The following is a 21600-nucleotide window of genomic DNA, read 5'->3' as shown; positions in this document are numbered from 1 at the left end:
AACACATGCGCAATAAAAAATATTTGTGTTTCAATACTGATCAATACTCCACGACATAAATGGGTTATCTTAACGATATCATTTTAATCACCTGGCTGGTTTATGGTTTTCAGAAAATTAAATATATACGTTTGCAAAAATTCAATGGTTATGCACATGCGCCATATTTCATTTGCTGCAATAAACAATATACTTCTTAAATAGAACGGTCCTAACCATCATAACAACAGACCGTAAGTATATATATATTTCAAGTGCTAGCCAATAGGAAATAATCACATGAATAGAAAACATGCGGAGAATAAGGCTCTGGTCAATATTTCAGTCTGGGTTAATTCAGCCGCCTTGGTCGTCTTGTGTCGGCGATATTTTAAACGTACTCGCCTCGATATTGGAATTTTTTTGCCACTGGATTTCATACCACCATGATCACGGTTTATCGCTCATAAATATGTACATCCCGCCACATTAGCTATCTGGCAAGTCGGTTAATGTCTACAATAATGACTTTTCAGTATTTTGTTATTTGACAGTGTTTTAATTAGGTCTTTTAAATTGTCCCTTTGTCATTCATAGCTTACCGTATGGTGTAAGTTTTGCTTTAACCGTAAAAGGCCCTTTAGTGACTTGTAGTTGTTTAAAAAAATCCTTGTACTGTTTTGGGCTGTTGGGTAGTTTAATATGTGGGTCATTATAAAAAAAACCATGCAAAACTATGTTATTTGGTCTATTTAAGTCAAAAGACATGAAAATATATCAAAATATATCAAAACAACACTTGCAAATGTTAGATATGAATGTTTTGTGATACACGATATACAGTTTACAATATGAAAATTTTTATGTTAATAAAAACCAAAACATCCTTAATGTTTTCTTAAACCCTTGGATATAGCCAGAATTAACTGTTATTTTTGTACTATAAATTCTTTCAGACCTGAAATATGACTAATATTTATATCATTTGTTATGAAAATTATCACTATTTATTTAATTTTGATGCAAACAAGCAATTTTTTTAATGCAATGTAACCTGTAAACATGTTACGCAAAAGAAAACAAACATCCATGATGAAAATTAGTGAAAAATCTTAAAAGTAAGTAAAAAGCTATAACGTAAATGAAAATGGTGTCCATTGAAATTTGCAAGTTTTGTTTATGATAACCCCTATACATGAAGTTGCGAACTTGGCAAACATCACAAATCCGTTATCTGAAAAGGTAGAAAAGGACGAGACTTTTATTTCCCTTACCTAATAGTAATTGTTTTTGGTATTCTGTCATTAAGGTTACTTCAAATTGAAGTAATTCTAAGAGGAGATTCTTAACAACACGACAGGTAAACAAATACCTTACCTTTTCTTCTTCGGTAAACAAAACTACCATGATATATTGTGTTTTAACTTCGACAGTTTCTCAAAGTAGGTCAGTTCATTTCAAAAAGATCTTTACCTTTGAAATTAATAATGAATTTGGTTAATTACCTGTTACATTATCAAACTAGACTTAAGCATTTAAACTTTATTTAAATTACACAAAGTTACTTTAGTGGCATAAGGTATATACTTTTTAACACGTAAGCAGCAATATCAAATATCATTTAATAGCATGCTGATATGTTTAAATCCTACTTATCTTCGACCGTCAACCATAATAGGTCAAGGTGCGGCCTTCAACACGGAGCCTTGGCTCACTCCGAACAACAAGCTATAAGGGACCCCAAACAAACTAGTGTAAAACCATTCAAACGGGAAAACCAGCCCAGGTGGTCGTGTGTCTAGCGGGACGGCTACAGTGCAGGCGATTTGGTGTCACGATATCGCAGTAGCATGGGTTCGAATCCCGGCGAGGGAACAAAAAATTTGCGAAAGCAAATTTACAGATTTAACATTGTTGGGTTGGTGTTTAGACGAGTTGTATATACATAATGTACACAGCCGTGTATCACCATCACTGATGGTGATCCGATGGATAAATCTGTTGTAGAGTTGTCACTGGCTCACACGTACTTATATATATATTGTTGGGTTAAACATCAACCCAACAATGTTAGATCTGTAAATTTGCTTTCGCAAATTTTTGGTTCTTCCCTCGCCGGGATTCGAACCCATGCTACTGTGATATCGTGACACCAAATCGCCTGCACTGCAGCCGTCCCGCTAGACCACACGACCACCTGGGCTCTCTCTCTATATATATACAACTCGTCAAAACATCAACCTAACAATGTTAGATCTGTAAATTTGCTTTCGCAATTTTTTGTTCTTCCCTCGCCGGGATTCGAACCCATGCTACTGTGATATCGTGACACCAAATCGCCTGTACTGAGCCGTCCCGCTAGACCACACGACCACCTGGGCTCTACAAATAATAAAGCTTTTGGTGGTCGTGTGTTACCTTTCCTCGTCAGTTTTAATCTAGCGGCGTACTGCAGTACATGAAAAAAAATTTTGCGAAAGTAAATTTACAGATCTAACATTGTTAGATTGATGTTTAGACGAGTTGTATAAACATTATGTACACAGCCATGTATCACCATCATTGATGGCGATCCGATGGATAAATCTGTTGTAGAGTTGTCACTGACTCAGACGTACTTATGAATATAATTATTTTCTGTGACTGTATCTTACATTAATTTGTAGGATCCTTTACTATAAATAATTGAGCTGATCTGTAACAATAACATCTCCATGCCTTATATATCATGTACTGTAGTACGCTGCTAGATTAAAATTGACGAGGAAAGGTAACACACGGCCACCGAAAGCTTATTTTCCCTCCGGTTTATATGATTCGTTCATCCTATATTGACTCTTAAAATTCAAGAGTTTATTTAAAAAATGAGGGTACTTTTTATATGGCCTTCCAAATACCGTTTCGATCCTTAACATTACTGAAAAGATATTTATTGTCGAAATCCGGATCTGGTGTACTAAAAATTTTTTGACACCGTATGTTTGTGGCATAACATCGTGGCCACAAGTTAATTTTTATCTGTTTAGTATTAAATTTATATTAAGATCCATTTTGTTACATCTTGTGTTCAATTTTATTTGGCAATTGCCAATAGCAGTCAGCAGGATAAAGAACATCAGTTGTTCGACCTGTTAGTCAAATGCGTTTTGTTTAAATATACTTTTTCACTTTTTTGGTCTTTTGGAAAATGTTGTTTGTGCTGTTTTAAGACCCTTCTACAACGAAATTTGTTTAATATGCAAACGTATAAAAATTGCGGTTTTTATCCAACGCAGTCATAGGTTTGAACGTAGTTTTCAATTTAGACTCGTTTATATTTTTCGTTTGGGCTTGTATCATATTTTCCCTCCGGTTTATATGATCCGTTCATCCTATATTGACTCTTAAAATTCAAGAGTCTATCTAAAAAATGAGGGTACGTTTTATATGGCCTTCCAAATACCGTTTCGATCCTTAACATCATTGAAGAGACAAAATTTTTGTCGAAATCCGGATCTGGTGTACTAAAATTTTTTTTGACACCGTATGTTTGTGGCATAACATCGTGGCCACAAGTTATTTTTTATCTGTTTAGTATTAAATTTATATTAAGATCCATTTTGTTACATCTTGTGATCAATTTTATTTGGCAATTGCCAATGGCAGTCAGCAGGATTAAAGAACATCAGTTGTTCGACCTGTTAGTCAAATGCGTTTTGTTTAAATATACTTTTTCACTTTGTTGTTCTTTTGGAAAATGTTGATTGTGCTGTTTTAAGACCCTTCTACAACGAAATTTGTTTAATATGCACACGTATAAAAAATTGCGGTTTTTATCCAACGCAATCATAGGTTTGAACGTAGTTTTCAATTTAGACTCATATATTATATATAAGGCATGGATAACATCTCCATGCCTTATATATCATGTACTGTAGTACGCCGCTAGATTAAAACTGACGTGGAAAGGTAACACATGCCCACCGAGAGCTTTACTTTTGTGAAGCCCAGGTGGTCGTGTGGTCTAGCGGAACGGTTGCAGTGTAGGCGATTTGGTGTCACGATATCACAGTAGCATGGGTTCGAATCCCGGCGAGGGAAGAACCAAAAATTTGCGAAAGCAAATTTACAGATCTAACATTGTTGAGTTGTATATATATATATATACCTATTTAGTCTACTGGTTGGTAGATTCTTATAGACTTATATATATATAAAAAAAAGGAAAAAAAAGGCTAGATTAACTAACATTTAACTATTTTACAACATTTGTAATGATCGACATTGACCCTCTTAGACAAAACGTGATCCAATAACAGAGTTGACTCCCCTAAACACTGGTTATTGTATCTCTTTCTATACTACAGACATATATCAACACATGTTTTAATTTACAGGATTCTGCACTCTTTTGACCTGTTGTTTGTAAATACACGATAATAAGTCTAATTCGCTAGGTCACATTCGAGATAAGGGTACGGGATTGTAGTTACGCCATCAGGAGCATATCCGCTATCATCTGTGGAACGGAAATTCCATGACTGTCAACCAACTCAAAATAGCGTTCGTAAAACTATCTCTGGAAGGATGAATTCAACTTCATTCTTCGGAACTCTTGATTTGATATCTTTTAATATATTTTTAGCAGCAACTCTCTATCAATGATATCGTGATATGAATACACACCTTAAGTTCTAGGGTATTATAATTTGAGTTTTTTGTTAGAACGCGGAAAGGAGTAGGTCCGGTAAGGACCGATTTTGGCCTCAACTTTCAGTTTCATCTGACTAAAGATTTTGACCACTTTTTAAACACTTAAGTGTCTATTTCATATGTTTCCATTAATTTATGTGACAGATTTTAACTTATTTCGTCATTAAAAACGATCCGATTTAAGCTCAAATATGAAAAATCTACCAAATATGCGAAAAAAATGTCACTTTTCAGATGGTTTTTGTCAAAAACGAAAGTGGCCGCATCCGTGTTCATCCTCAACCCTTATATATGTTATATATTATCATCAAATACAACTTCCATTTCAATATTTTGGATGGACACGAATGCGGCCACTTTCGTTTTACACGGAAACCGTCTAAAATTTAAGTAAAATCCTGGAATTGTTAAGATTTCAGTAATTTAGCATGACTTTATGGTGCTAGTACCCAATATATGTGCATTGTATTGTCAAAAACAGCCCATATTTATGTAGCAGAACCATTTTACTATCCAATAAATAACTAAAAGTTTACATTTTAACAATTTTGTAAAACTGCCATATTTTGGGACCAAAAAAGGGTCTTACCGGACCTACTCCTTTAAGTCAATTTGAAAATTGCATAACTAATTGCAAAAAACTATAAAAAAAAAAGATTATATTAATACAGGTTCAAACGTATTAAAATTTCCTATACTGAAAGTCAATGACATTTTGTAAACCTAAAGTAGTCAATTCTCAAATTGACCTAAAAGAACCGAGCACCCACTTATTTTTAACAGCAGCAAAAAGTTAGCTTTTGGTTGAATATTTTTTTTTACTGTATACCATCATACATAAAGGTACCATGTATAAGTGACCCATTAATAATTGGTTTGTTAATAAAGATACTTGTAAAACAGTAGGTATAGCTGCATAGAATCGTAATTTCTCAAGTATAATAAAAGGGGAGGGGAGTGCACTGTTTTACATATAGTAAAACTGTACTATCCTAGAAAAATAAAAGTAAATGCTAAAACCCATCATGAAAATTTTAAATCATTTCATGTATATACCCATGAAGACGATATGCATACACAGTTCGAGTAATCAAAACAATATAAAACTCAGAGATTTGTGTCTGGCCTCTGTAAAAAAAATCTTTCATTGTACATACTCTTGTGCGTAAATAGGTTAAGTAGATACAAACTAGTTTACAATTTTCCCCAACCAAAAAAAATATAATTCCAGGATTGTCTTCCCGATATCTATTATAATTTTTTTTAAAGTATATTGATCATTGAATATGCTTGAATTGAAAGCTAGTTAAACACTTTTAATTATCCAATACAAATCATGACACTTTTCCAATATAAAATACGTACTGGTCTAACATTGATTCACTAACAATGTTTCATTGTAAAACATATGTTGCCATTATGATTATATCTGAAAGTATCATACACGTTTGGATATACGACAACTCAACGATGAAATTGTCGATAGGATAAATCAATGTTTATTATATATATACATTGTACTTCGTCTGAAAATTTACCATACAAAGTTCTATATCACGATAAAGATCCCGTTAGTAGAGTGATGCCTATTCTCGTTAGCTTTGCAAATACAACACATGTACAAAATATGACTAAAATTCACTTATAACTTGTACAATAATCTATTATATGGATTTTGTTATAAAAAAACATTGATACACACTAATAACCTTATATAAAAAGTTTTAAAAAAAATATACCCAGACGGAGACAGGAAATATGATTGATACGTGTATGACCGGACAATTTGGACAGTGCAATGAAATAGTTTTTAAACAACATTTTAGTTATCCAATTGTTTTAATGTATATTTAGGTTTTGCATTTATTTATCTATTCTAGACTTTGTCGTAAATTTAGGCATAAGTGTTTTACACGGATAATATGTCATAATCTTGGACAAAGGTCTAAATGCATTTACTCTATTAATCTCATTATTTATTCTCTGTGACAGTTTTGACTATAATTTACAAATACGTGTCTGACACTAATTACTCTTTTAATCTATTGTTATTTCTAATTTGTCATCTGTTAATCTTCTTAATCCTTAATTGCTTGTGCTTATATATATTGTTATTGTTTGTATGTTACATAACATTTAGTTTGGAGTTTGTTGTTCGGTCTTGCCGGACTGCTAAAATAAAAGTGTAAGGAGCGAATCTTCCTTCTTGATTTACATATAGTCGAATAGCCATTTCACCCGGCTATATCTGGTGTTAGGACGTACGGGCAACGGATCTTTCGGATACCTTGTTCTACCTGTGAAGCTGATCCCCCAGCAAACAGAAAAATGGATACGCAGAGAACCAGAAATTTTGGCCGAAACTGGAGATACCAGATGTCTGATAATGGAGCTACCTTTCAGACCAGAAATTCAACACAACATATGGACAACTGCCTATGTAAGTTTTGTGGAAAGACTGTGAACAATCAATTTCATTTTAGACAATGTATAGCAAAAACGTCATTTTGCTATAAGTGCAGAAGTTTTGGACATTACGCCAGAATGTGTAGTTATCACAGACAACCGGACGTGAAAGTGGTCAAAGTTAAATCGAAATCAAAATTACGCCGCGACGCAGAAAGGATGAGGATATTCAAAGAAAACAAAGCTATGTCAAGATTTCCTTGTGCGGAACTTACCACTATTGAACTGATGGATATCTTTCCCGCCTTTAATTATGATAGAGAATTCATTGATAGCGTTACACTCAGGCACGACCGAGTGCATTCAGAGAGAGTGAAGTTTGAAATCAAAAGTGTTCATTACGAAAAGAAATTCAAAGAGCTGAAACAAGAGCATTAACAGTGTAATTCGCAATTTAGAAAAATTTCAAAAACAAGGTGCAAATGATAAAAAAGAAATAGAAAAATTACAAGAACGCAATACGGATCTTAAAGCAGTTCATTCTCGGATATACGATCAAAGATGTACAGCCATCGACCAGCAATATCAATTACAGCGCGACAAAGATCGTATGTTGAATCGAATCACAACACTAGAAGATGAACTGGACAATATTCGGAAAAATACAAGAGAAGATAATCATCCAAACCAAAACTATCGATACAGAGGACGCCACAATCACAGAAGAAACTTTCGGAACAATTTCAGATGAACATAATATTAAGACCCGGGTCGTGTCTTCAGAGGCCGCGGGAATATATGACCGGACAATTTGGACAGTGCAATGAAATAGTTTTTAAACAACATTTTAGTTATTCAATTGTTTTAATGTATATTTAGGTTTTGCATTTATTTAACTATTCTAGACTTTGTCGTAAATTTAGGCATAAGTGTTTTACACGGATTATGTGTCATAATCTTGGACAAAGGTTTATATGCATTTACTCTATTAATCTCATTATTTATTCTCTGTGACAGTTTTGACTATAATTTACAAATACGTGTCTGACACTAATTACTCTTTTAATCTATTGTTATTTCTAATTTGTCATCTGTTAATCTTCTTAATCCTTAATTGCTTGTGCTTATATATATTGTTATTGTTTGTATGTTACATAACATTTAGTTTGGAGTTTGTTGTTCGGTCTTGCCGGACTGCTAAAATAAAAGTGTAAGGAGCGAATCTTCCTTCTTGATTTACATATAGTCGAATAGCCATTTCACCCGGCTATATCTGGTGTTAGGTCGTACGGGCAACGGATCTTTCGGATACCTTGTTCTACCTGTGAAGCTGATCCCCCAGCAAACAGAAAAATGGATACGCAGAGAACCAGAAATTTTGGCCGAAACTGGAGATACCAGATGTCTGATAATGGAGCTACCTTTCAGACCAGATATGGACAACTGACTATGTAAGTTTTGTGGAAAGACTGTGAACAATCAATTTCATTTTAGACAATGTATAGCAAAAACGTCATTTTGCTATAAGTGCAGAAGTTTTGGACATTACGCCAGAATGTGTAGTTATCACATACAACCGGACGTGAAAGTGGTCAAAGTTAAATCGAAATCAAAATTACGCCGCGACGCAGAAAGGATGAGGATATTCAAAGAAAACAAAGCTATGTCAAGATTTCCTTGTGCGGAACTTACCACTATTGAACTGATGGATATCTTTCCCGCCTTTAATTATGATAGAGAATTCATTGATAGCGTTACACTCAGGCACGACCGAGTGCATTCAGAGAGAGTGAAGTTTGAAATCAAAAGTGTTCATTACGAAAAGAAATTCAAAGAGCTGAAACAAGAGCATTAACAGTGTAATTCGCAATTTAGAAAAATTTCAAAAACAAGGTGCAAATGATAAAAAAGAAATAGAAAAATTACAGGAACGCAATACGGATCTTAAAGCAGTTCATTCTCGGATATACGATCAAAGATGTACAGCCATCGACCAGCAATATCAATTACAGCGCGACAAAGATCGTATGTTGAATCGAATCACAACACTAGAAGATGAACTGGACAATATTCGGAAAAATACAAGAGAAGATAATCATCCAAACCAAAACTATCGATACAGAGGACGCCACAATCACAGAAGAAACTTTCGGAACAATTTCAGATGAACATAATATTAAGACCCGGGTCGTGTCTTCAGAGGCCGCGGGAATATATGACCGGACAATTTGGACAGTGCAATGAAATAGTTTTTAAACAACATTTTAGTTATTCAATTGTTTTAATGTATATTTAGGTTTTGCATTTATTTAACTATTCTAGACTTTGTCGTAAATTTAGGCATAAGTGTTTTACACGGATTATGTGTCATAATCTTGGACAAAGGTTTATATGCATTTACTCTATTAATCTCATTATTTATTCTCTGTGACAGTTTTGACTATAATTTACAAATACGTGTCTGACACTAATTACTCTTTTAATCTATTGTTATTTCTAATTTGTCATCTGTTAATCTTCTTAATCCTTAATTGCTTGTGCTTATATATATTGTTATTGTTTGTATGTTACATAACATTTAGTTTGGAGTTTGTTGTTCGGTCTTGCCGGACTGCTAAAATAAAAGTGTAAGGAGCGAATCTTCCTTCTTGATTTACATATAGTCGAATAGCCATTTCACCCGGCTATATCTGGTGTTAGGTCGTACGGGCAACGGATCTTTCGGATACCTTGTTCTACCTGTGAAGCTGATCCCCCAGCAAACAGAAAAATGGATACGCAGAGAACCAGAAATTTTGGCCGAAACTGGAGATACCAGATGTCTGATAATGGAGCTACCTTTCAGACCAGATATGGACAACTGACTATGTAAGTTTTGTGGAAAGACTGTGAACAATCAATTTCATTTTAGACAATGTATAGCAAAAACGTCATTTTGCTATAAGTGCAGAAGTTTTGGACATTACGCCAGAATGTGTAGTTATCACATACAACCGGACGTGAAAGTGGTCAAAGTTAAATCGAAATCAAAATTACGCCGCGACGCAGAAAGGATGAGGATATTCAAAGAAAACAAAGCTATGTCAAGATTTCCTTGTGCGGAACTTACCACTATTGAACTGATGGATATCTTTCCCGCCTTTAATTATGATAGAGAATTCATTGATAGCGTTACACTCAGGCACGACCGAGTGCATTCAGAGAGAGTGAAGTTTGAAATCAAAAGTGTTCATTACGAAAAGAAATTCAAAGAGCTGAAACAAGAGCATTAACAGTGTAATTCGCAATTTAGAAAAATTTCAAAAACAAGGTGCAAATGATAAAAAAGAAATAGAAAAATTACAGGAACGCAATACGGATCTTAAAGCAGTTCATTCTCGGATATACGATCAAAGATGTACAGCCATCGACCAGCAATATCAATTACAGCGCGACAAAGATCGTATGTTGAATCGAATCACAACACTAGAAGATGAACTGGACAATATTCGGAAAAATACAAGAGAAGATAATCATCCAAACCAAAACTATCGATACAGAGGACGCCACAATCACAGAAGAAACTTTCGGAACAATTTCAGATGAACATAATATTAAGACCCGGGTCGTGTCTTCAGAGGCCGCGGGAATATATGACCGGACAATTTGGACAGTGCAATGAAATAGTTTTTAAACAACATTTTAGTTATTCAATTGTTTTAATGTATATTTAGGTTTTGCATTTATTTAACTATTCTAGACTTTGTCGTAAATTTAGGCATAAGTGTTTTACACGGATTATGTGTCATAATCTTGGACAAAGTTCTAAATGCATTTACTCTATTTATCTCATTATTTATTCTCTGTGACAGTTTTGACTATAATTTACAAATACGTGTCTGACACTAATTACTCTTTTAATCTATTGTTATATCTAATTTGTCATCTGTTAATCTTCTTAATCCTTAATTGCTTGTGCTTATATATATTGTTATTGTTTGTATGTTACATTACATTTAGTTTGGAGTTTGTTGCTCGGTCTTGCCGGACTGCTAAAATAAAAGTTTAAGGAGCGAATCTTCCTTCTTGATTTACATATAGTCGAATAGCCATTTCACCCGGCTATACGTGCATGCCAGTTAACTCTGATAGTATACTTTAAATTTGCCCTAGTGGAAATTCCAATAGAATAATAAAAATTGGCCGCATTTACAATTCTGAATATAATAGAATCTGGCCTCAGTGACAATGCATATAGTATTATAAAAATGGACCTCAGTGACAATTCTGATAATATAATAGAATCTGGCTTCAGTGACAATTCTGATAGTATGATAGACATGAGCAGTGACATTGAAACACCAATCATATGTGGCAGGAACAAAGGGCAAAGAAGCGTGCTTTGTCTGTCTAACAGATTTAAGCCATACATCTAACCATGAATAGGGGGTATTGTCATTATAACAATTTCTCAGTATGATCGTGCCCTAACAATATCTTATGGTAACTTATTGAATCTGGTGAGTTTGGTACCGCATTGGAGTTGCTGTATGAAATTAAACATGACATTTGTCAAGAAATCAAATCGAAGCTGATAAAGACACATCTTTATTCGCAGCAACATCTCTTCAGCTTAAACTTTGTTACATGAAATAGTTAAAACGCCGTTAAAACTGGTGGTAAGTGTTTCCTTTCTTGTTAATACAAAGGGGGTGCAAAACCTATTATGAACAAAAAACCAAAAGTTATTGTGTAATTCTCGATGCCATAATTCACTCACATGCTCAAACAAATCATTTAGAACTATTATTGTATTTTGTTTTGTAAATAAGGTTATTATTGTGGTGATTAAATAAAAATTTGTATAAAGTGTATCAATGCATTTTTATATAACAAAATCCATAGTAATGATTGTACAAGTTATAAGTGAATTTTAGTAAAATTTTGTACAAATTGTAATTTCTACAGTCTAAAATACAAATTTGTACATTTATTTTGTAAAAATTATAATTTGTACAAATTGATAACTTATACACAACATTTACATTGAAGAACAGCAATGTTGCAATCTAAAAAAATGTATAGAAGAAGATTATAATATTTTATTTCTAATTGAGTTCCAAAAGATTCACAATACAACACAAAACGTGAGATAAATAAAACCCACACATAACAAGGAACAATTTGGTTTTTAAAATAATGTATATATATACGAAGAACCTATAACTTATAAATATATAATGCATTACAATACAGTGTGGCTGATATAGATGATAAACACACAGCCGAAAATAAATATCCATATTTATGTAGCACATAATTTGTTTAGATAAATATATAGTTAACTAGCCAACAAATAATTGAGCATATCTTCAAGGATCAGCAGCAAATAGGTAAATATTTTGGTTTCCTAAAGGCAAAGAACCAATGGCGATATCTTAACGATATAAGAGACCATTTAAAAAAATTATGTACTTATAAATATATTCAATAAAAAAATAAATAAATAGGCTGGTATGTTTGTGATATTCAGATAAATATATTTTTCTAATTAATATGTTCAATCAAATGTACATAAAATTGAGAATGGAAATGGGGAATGTGTCAAGGAAACAACAACCCGACTATAGAGTAAACAACAGCCGAAGGCCACCAACGGGTCTTCAATGCAGCAAGATAATCCAATAACCGGAAGCGTGCTTAAGCTGGCCTCTAAACAAAAGTATTTACTACTTTAGAGAAAATGGACGTCATACTAAACTCCGAAATATACAAATATACAAATGAGCTAAAATTGAAAATTATACAAAACTAACACAGGCCAGAGGTTCCTGACTTGGGACAGGCGCACACATACGGCGGGGTTAAACATGAGATCTCAACCCTCCCCTATACTTTTAGCCAATGTAGAAAAACAAACACACAGCAATACTCACATAAATTCCCATTGAATAATTTCACTTAGTGAGATGTTTGTATATAAAACTACATATAGCTTTTAGTATCTAATCAAATATATAAAAAATCAACGACTGACATTCTTTATCGGATCAAAAAGGTGTTCTGCAGGGCCAACACTACAAATCACATATACGTTAGTAAAAATGTGCTTCTGTAAATTTGCAGATCAAATAAAGGCAAACATTGTTAGCCTTAGTTTAGGACTAAGTTTTTTTTCTAGTACACATATATATTCAATATGCAAACAGTTGAACTCTTAATGTCTAAAATTAAATCAGCTTAACTGTCAAATATTTGCCGCTGAATTAATGACTATTCAATTTTCAAGGATGTACTTGTGAAATGACTTGCAATGTATGCAACCAAGAGAAACTCTCTAAAGAATTTGCACCATTCAATGCCGCTGATGAATGTGATCACGCTTCTCTGTCATGTTTGCGGGTATGTGTGAATAAATAAGTTATCATCTTCTTTTTGATTTTTTTTAATTTTTGTTTATTTAAAAAATAAATAAATAGTTCATGTAATCTGATTTTAAAATATAAAAATTCACTTGACATAGCTGCATTACATGAACATTCGAGTCAAGATTTAGTATTTTGAATTTTAAAATAAACGATTTTTGTATTTGAATTTCAAACAGTCTCTATGTAAGTCAATGCTCTTCAAATAATTTCAAATCAACACCAAATGATTAATTTGGTAAATGACTATTCATCAGTTGACTTATTAAATAAAAACTATCAATTTAGTAAAATTACGATAATGTTCACAAAAAATGCGATCAATATGTGTTGATGGCACTGTTACTCTGTGGGTTTAGGATAAAACTTAAAAAAAGAAATTATTTTAGAAACTAAATGTCGTAATGAATTTGAACGAGATGAATCAGGTTTCAAATAGTATCTTTTTGTATTTTAGTGTATGGTTGATACTGTAGCGAATTATGGAAAGTGCCCGTACCCAGGATGCTCACAACAAATTGATAAACGCAGCAATAAAATAAAGATATTTGAAAAAATGCTTGCAAAAATGTTTAAGGAATACGAGACAAGCTACAGTCCCGTTGTTGATGGCAAGGATTTGGATATTGATGGTTCCACAACATATATTAATATAACAGGTTTAACTGGAGAATCCTTGCAAATCCCATATACCCTAAAACTGACTGTAATGGAGTTAAAGAATCGCATTCAACGCGAACTTCGAATTGAAACCAGTAAGCAAAAACTTTTATACGAGGACAAAGAAATTGAAGTAAGTTGTTTATTTTCGAATATATACGTTATATTAAAGACACGTCGACATTTTAGTTATTTTAGTTAAATCACGGAACTTTGGAGAGTAAACAAATCTGATTTAAAAAAAATGACAGACATTCTTCAAATTAATCTGAATTCAATTCAAACAGGCAGTCAAAAGAACCATAGAAACGATACTATGTTCATTTATGTCTTCTAAAATTGTAGTATAAAACAATTAAGGAATATGCAAAGATCGAAACAAAAATCCATCAAAACAAAATGAGCAATATATCTTCCAAATAGAAGCATTATAACAGGCCTCAACACAATCAAAAATAAAAAAACTATTAAAAATCACCGACAGACTCAAATATTAATGAGATACATGTCAATTTTTACAAACTCTTTTTCAACCTCTACCGATAATTTTAAAATTAAAAAAAGTATATGTGATACAAATGGCAATGAGACAACTATCGATAAAAGGGCAAAGAAATGAACAAATACAGGTTACACTCCGGGACTTCCATTAATAGTATTGTTGTTAGATTACTATGACATTCCTTTTAATCATGATTAAAGCTATTTATTTCAGAACAATAGTACAACTGGAAGATTGGCAACTCTAGGTGACTACACCGTAAAGCCAAACACTACAATTTGTTTGGTTGTATGCCTCTACAGCATTCCTGAAGATTTCAACCATGTCGTATTTGATTTATATTGGGGTTATCCTCGGAGTGGAAAAGACTACCTTGACGCTTCATGCTTAATGTTTTCAGGGACAACTTTTTACCGAGCATGCGATTATTATTACGTAAAACCACACTCATCTGTAAGACACTCTGGGGACAGGATGGATGACTCAAGAAAACAAGGGCATCATACTATTGACGTATTCTTGCAGAATATACCAGCGGGTATTACGCATCTCTTCTTTACTCTGAGCGCTTGGAAATGCCCGAATATATCAAAATATAGGACACCTAGTTTAAATTTTTTCGAGGCTTCAAAGCCCAATAAAAGCTTGTGTGAAACTTCTTTTAGGCATGCAAATAATTCGCAGGCTGTAGTCATGTGTTCTTTGTCTAGAAAAGATGGTATCTGGAAAATATTTCAATCTGGAAAACTTTCATCCGGAAACGCCCATAAATACGGGCCACTAAAGGAAACAATCCGACGTCTGATTTTATCTGGATTTTAATTCCTACTGACGATAGAATTTAATGAATTTAATGAAATAAACTTTAAAATTATTCATGGCATAAGACATATATTTACATCAAAGATATTCCTTATCAGAATATAAAAAAGAAACAACAAATCAAAATACAAAATGCAACAGAAAAACTTAGATTCACTTTTTAAAAGTACAATCACGGTGGGTATGGTTGTCCTGCGAGAGAACGTACTGTGCTGGTGATTTGGACCTGACGGGTGCTGGTGGGTCCTGATTCTGTGCTGGTGGGTTTGTTTACATTGTATCAGAATGGCAATAAAACGACTGTTTTGTTGCTTAATTTTTCTCTGATGTGTCATAAGTACCATGCAAAGTATATTACAACAATATTATAATGCAAAAGTCGTGCAAGTTCGTTAAACGGAATTGTCCTGACACTGTGCTGATGATAAGAAAAACGGTCCTGGTTCTGTGCTTTTATATTTTAGTTAAAAGTGGCATATATTCAAGATCATTGATGCTGTACTGTTATTGACTTATTAGCTGTTGTCTGCTTTCTTGAAATTGACATTGTTGTGAATCTGTTTACTGTTATTATGAGAGAAAAAATACCCCTATTTTTAAATTTATTTTTTTAAACTAACTGTAATCTTATTTATTGGCCTGTTAATGGAACCCTTCTTGCACCCTTTTAAGATAAGAAAATATGTTTACGATTTTCGGAATGAAGATCATTTTGCAAGATCACCAAAATACGTTGTAATTTATACCATACTTATATAAAGTAGATGATGTAGTATGTTTGTTGCCAATGGACAAATTTCCACAAGAAACCAAAGGAAGTATGTGTTAACAACCATACGCCATCGTACGAGCTTCAACAATAACCCATAAAATAAAAATGTAAAAGGTTTTGTATAAAAATGGAGAGCAAAAATATAGAACAAAGGACTTTCTGAGCGTTTGAATCATGTCTTTAGCAGCTTAAAACACATTTGTTTGTGAACAATTGAGTGCTGACTATAAGAATTACAATAGTATTGCGGGTTTGTTTGTTTGGTGTTGGTTTTTTTTTTGGGGGGGGGGGGAATAAGTTAGAGCGAGGTTACAGTAAAAGCTTGGAATAGTTTCCCGTAAGATTTAAAAGTTGTATTGTAAAAGAAAAATGTATCTTATAGCTATTAAGAATCACTTGCTGTAAGATTTTTCCAACATTTTTTTTTGTCTAAACGGTTATCAGGTATTTTTTTTTCGAAAGTTCGATAGAACACTAAAAAAATCACTATTTTATGAAAGGGCAGGCTAGAAGATGTCAGAGAATGAAGACGAGATAACCTAGAGAACAATAATAAAATTAAGATTTCTTAGCTTTTTTAATTTCAAAATAAATATTTTTGATAAAGAATTACGGGGGAGGAAGTGAACAATGTGTCCTTCTTTACTATATATAAATATTTTTCATGAATAAAAATAAAATGTGCCTTGATTATAATTGAAAATGAGTAAATGGAAAAAATACCCAACTAAAATACACTTTTATTTTAATATTGGTAATATCACTAAGCTTTTAAGTTTTGTGTGTCAAACACACCATCTCTGTAGTAATGACTCCTTACTAAGATATTTCACTTCATTCATTTTTTTCCCCTGCATTTTATTATATTGTGAATTCATAGAATTATTATATTAAAATGTAGCCTTAATTTATATTAAAAAAAAACTGAATCTAAAGCCAGATATATCAAACATTTTTGTTTCCATCTATTCGTTTTCAGGACTTTAACAATCAGCAATAACACGCATGAAAAGTAAAATGCGTACTCGGCTGTCTGTAATCGACCATTTTTAGACACCCCAGGCTCCTAAAAAAACAAGCCGGGGTAGGGGTTCAAAGATGCAAATTAAGTACTTATATCAATATTTTATCTTTTCGTGTACGGTTTATGACCCCTCCTGTGGCCTGTCAATTCCGAAATGTGCAAACTGCAATAGTATCAAAACAGCACAGACAATGAACAATAGAGATATAATTTTGTACATATATCAAGGGGAAACTTCTTGCAAAGCATTATTATTTATAGTTCATTATTGTATTTAGTAGAAAAAGAGAATTTAGTGAAAATAAAATCACTATTTTTGTAGAAAATTCACAGACCTTTGTACAGAGATTTTTGTTTTGTTTAGCATGGGATCAACACAATGGTTCATTACCAAGTAAAAAGAAAATTCAGATCAGATAACGAAACTGGTTCCAGCAACATTTATAAGCAATTTAAGATTGTGACCCTCACAGTTTCCATTCACCACAAATATTCTCGTTACAACGAATCATTTAAAATACAAAAATACGTGTTGCATGCAGCCATTTGTTTATCTATTAATATATGTATACGGATAAAGTTATGAAAGGCAGCAGGGTCATCAGGATGAGGAGTCCATGTCATCTGATATAAATGCTAAGCATAGATCTAGAAAGCGACATATAATCATGACATTAAAAAATTTTCGAACAAATTGACACATAAAATGAATGCTATAGTATTGTGGAATTTTTAACTTATTTTAGATACTCTTATCAGATTATTACATGGCCCTAGGTTCAATAACAGCCTAAGAGTCGCATGGCTCGAGGGCTGATATTGACCGAGGGCTGATAATACATGCGATATGAAAAATGACATGTTATGATCTTTTTATCATATGCCTCAACGATGGAGAAAAATCACAGATTCATATATTGATCCTTTTACGTGGTTCCCAAATAGAAGTTCAAAGAGTGAAAAGTTCACGGACGTTGGACCCCTGAAATCTTTCTATCATACAGTATGCCTCAACGGAGAAGATAAACATTTAAATTTTGACGAAACGACAAAAAAATAATTCAAAAATATACATAATGAACACTGTTTGGAATAGTTAACTTGTTTGTGAAGAAACTTTCTATATTTTGTTTGAAACTTTAAAAAAATGCATTTATTTAATAATTTGATTGTTTTTTTTTTTTACAAAATATACTTTCTAGTATCCAAATAATTGTTGTGTACACTACTTTGTAATGTTTTTCAGTGAAAACGTAGGATTGAGGTGTATTTTCCGGAATTTGCCGAGTTTCACCGGAATGCCATGCGATAACGTTACGGAAAGGCATGTGATAACACTCGAAGCATGTGATAAACTTTTCATATCAGCCCGCTAAGCACCAATTCGAAAAATATGGAATTAACGGTAATTTAATGCTATTATCATGCAGTAAAAATCATATGTTATTTAGTCTAAGTATATGATAAATATTGTTATCTGATAGTGGACGAAAGATGTTGCCCTTTTATGTTATTATGTAATACAAGTTCATATCATTTGAAAACACATATTAAACAGCCAAATGGATGCACAAGAGCTAAAATAGGAGTCATAGATCCTGATGGCAACAACTATCTGGCTAATTTTATTGATTTTGTAACATTTGTTTCAAATATGACCAACTTCTTATCCAAAATCACCAGCACCGTATCAGGACCCACCAGCACAGTATCAGGACATGAATAAATTGAGAAAATGCTAAATTTTAATAAATTGCAATGTTTTTTCACAAAATTGTTTTGTCGTGTGGATTGCGGTATAGAAAGCGGACTCTACGAGCATTTTTGTTTTATTTTTTCAGTTCGAGATTTTCTGAAAATGAGCATTTTTGTGTTACGCTTACTGAAACAGTTTAGAGGGTCATTTTTTTAATGGTTTATATATGAACCCATAAGAAACGAAATTGAAAAATCTCAACTGTTTTCTTCAATTTTTTATGAGTGAAAACGTCAAAAATCATCATTTTCGTCTTAGTTTACATTTTTTCATTGATCACCAGCACCCGTCATGACCGAATCACCAGCACAGTACGTTCTCTCGCAGGACAACCATACCCACCGTGACAATGAGAATATCAAAGAAATTCAATAGTAAATAATAGGCATTATATTATGAAACAAAATGAAAACTACCAAGCAACAGTTGGTTGTAACTTTATTTGCTTTCTTTCAAAAGGGATTTTTAAGAAAAAAGAAAAAGCACATTGAAAGGCAATCACTCTACACATAAGGTTTCTAACTTGAGACAAACATATACAGATTGTGGTGGGGTTTAACATGTTTGATCAGACCATACAAAATTTCTGCTTAAAGAAATATTTATTGAATACATATCGTTTTTATTGGCTTTGATCAAGCTTTCTCCCTTAGATTAGTACTTAACACCTTTTGTCTTTATGGTAGTTTTAAGTTTACGCTTGGGTACAGTTTGATGAGTCAAATCATTTCCGACTGATTTTTACAATTCTCTCATGGCTTCTTGCCTTGTTGATGCAAAAGAAAGATATGATATGAATGCTAATGAGTCAAATAGGTCATCGACAAAATAGTAGTACATTTACCTGCAGTTTTACAAATTGTTTATTCACGTTGCTCCAGCTCAAGCCTCAGCAATTCAATAAATTGCGTGTCGCATGTTAAATTTTTTGTTTACTCTCTGCTTCACGCACTAGAATTGACAAATAAATGAAATTATCAACAACATTTACCATAAACAGTACGACTATAACAGATGTTTCGGTCTAGTCCAATGAAGAACAATTTTGCCATTTAGATAAAGGATTTACCAATTTGATTTTCTTTAAAGTTTTTTTATTTTTACTTTTTAATTTTCACGGATCAACAACATTAACACATGTCTGCATAGATGATTGTATGAGTAGGAAAGCAATGTAATATGTTATCCTTGTTATTTTTGTATATGTGCATGTGTCTCTATATCCCGATCAGCAACTTTCGGGATCTATTCTTCTAGACCAGATGAAAGTTTGTGTAAAACTAAGTTTAAACATGCAAAACATTCACAGGCTACCATTATGTGTTATGTGTCCAGAGAAGAAGGTAAATGGGAAATATAGCAATCAGGGAAGTTATCTGGTGGAAATTTAAGGAGATATGGACCACTTAAAGAAACAATAAAACGTCTCATTTAAACAGGAATTTAACGTTTAAATATATGTACATTTCTTATACTATAATAATCAACGAAAAAGTAGTAAAATCTAATGAATTCATCAGTTTGAACTAAATAGTGTGAGAATTGCATGCATAATTGCTATACTCAGAAACAAGCCAGATGTTGGTACTAGTGCTAAATTATAAGTCCTTCTAATGTTACCACCCCTTTGAAGCCAGTGCTACGGCATTTCAATGATTTTAACAAGTAAAATAACAAAAATACATAACTTCAATGTAAATTTAAAAACAGAAAGTGCCTTGTCAAATAACAAAATATAAAGCTCAAACATATGGAAAACAACTGTCATATTCCTAATAAAATTTTAGTGTACATTTTAGTTTTTTGATTATTTGGTTTGGAAAAACAGACATTGTTGAAGTGTTCTGGTTAAATAATTTATGATTTGATGCGTTAAAATTCCTGCATTTACTTACCGTAATGTCCTTGATGGAGACGTTCGAGATGCATGTATCGTGTGCACTGTAATTGGCATCATCTTTTAAAATGTTCTGAAATGGTTTCAATTAACGTTACATGACTATGTGTTAAATGGTTTTTCTATCTTTTGACCTACCAGTGGGTCTCGTACTTACAGTCTCTGATGTTCGGATTTTCTTTTTAAAGCTAAGTATTCAAAATTGGAAATTTGATGGTTTTAATACAAATGTAAGAACGTTAAATTAGGACAAACAGTTATCAAAGGTACCAGGATTATAATGTAGTACGCCAGACGCGCGTTTCGTCTACACGAGACTCATCAGTGGCGCTCATATCAAAATATTTATAAAGCCAAACAGGAACAAAGTTTAAGAGCATTGAGGATCCAAAATTCCAAAAAAGTTGTGCCAAATACGGCTAAGGTTATCTATGCCTGGGATAAGAAAATCCTTACTTTTCGAAAAATTCAAAGATTTGTAAACAGGAAATTTATAAAAATGACCACATTATTGATATTCATGTCAACACCGAAGTGTTGACTACTGAGCTGATGATACCCTCGAGGACGAATTGTCCATCAGCAGTGGCATCGAGCCAGTGGTGTAAATAGTTATCAAAGGTATCAGGATTATAATTTAGTACGCCAGACGCGCGTTTCGTCTGCATTAGACTCATCAGTGGCGC

The 21600-nt window shown here is 32.9% G+C and overlaps 1 protein-coding gene across 1 annotated transcript; it reads left to right on the top strand.

Annotated features, from left to right (window-relative positions):
• The first annotated feature begins 161 nt into the window (after positions 1 to 161).
• LOC134727235 (uncharacterized) lies at positions 162 to 15550 on the top strand. The gene is made up of 4 exons (XM_063591613.1): positions 162 to 233; positions 13346 to 13458; positions 13939 to 14274; positions 14857 to 15550. The coding sequence occupies exons 2-4, from the start codon at positions 13360 to 13362 to the stop codon at positions 15463 to 15465; spliced, it is 1044 nt and encodes a 347-aa protein (XP_063447683.1). The 5' UTR covers positions 162 to 233; positions 13346 to 13359; the 3' UTR covers positions 15466 to 15550.
• Positions 15551 to 21600: the final 6050 nt, after the last annotated feature.

This window comes from Mytilus trossulus, chromosome 7 (genome assembly GCF_036588685.1).
Source record: "Mytilus trossulus isolate FHL-02 chromosome 7, PNRI_Mtr1.1.1.hap1, whole genome shotgun sequence".
NCBI classification, from domain to species: domain Eukaryota; kingdom Metazoa; phylum Mollusca; class Bivalvia; order Mytilida; family Mytilidae; genus Mytilus; species Mytilus trossulus.
Note: the sequence above shows the minus strand (reverse complement) of the source record. Positions and strands in the feature narration are given on the sequence as shown.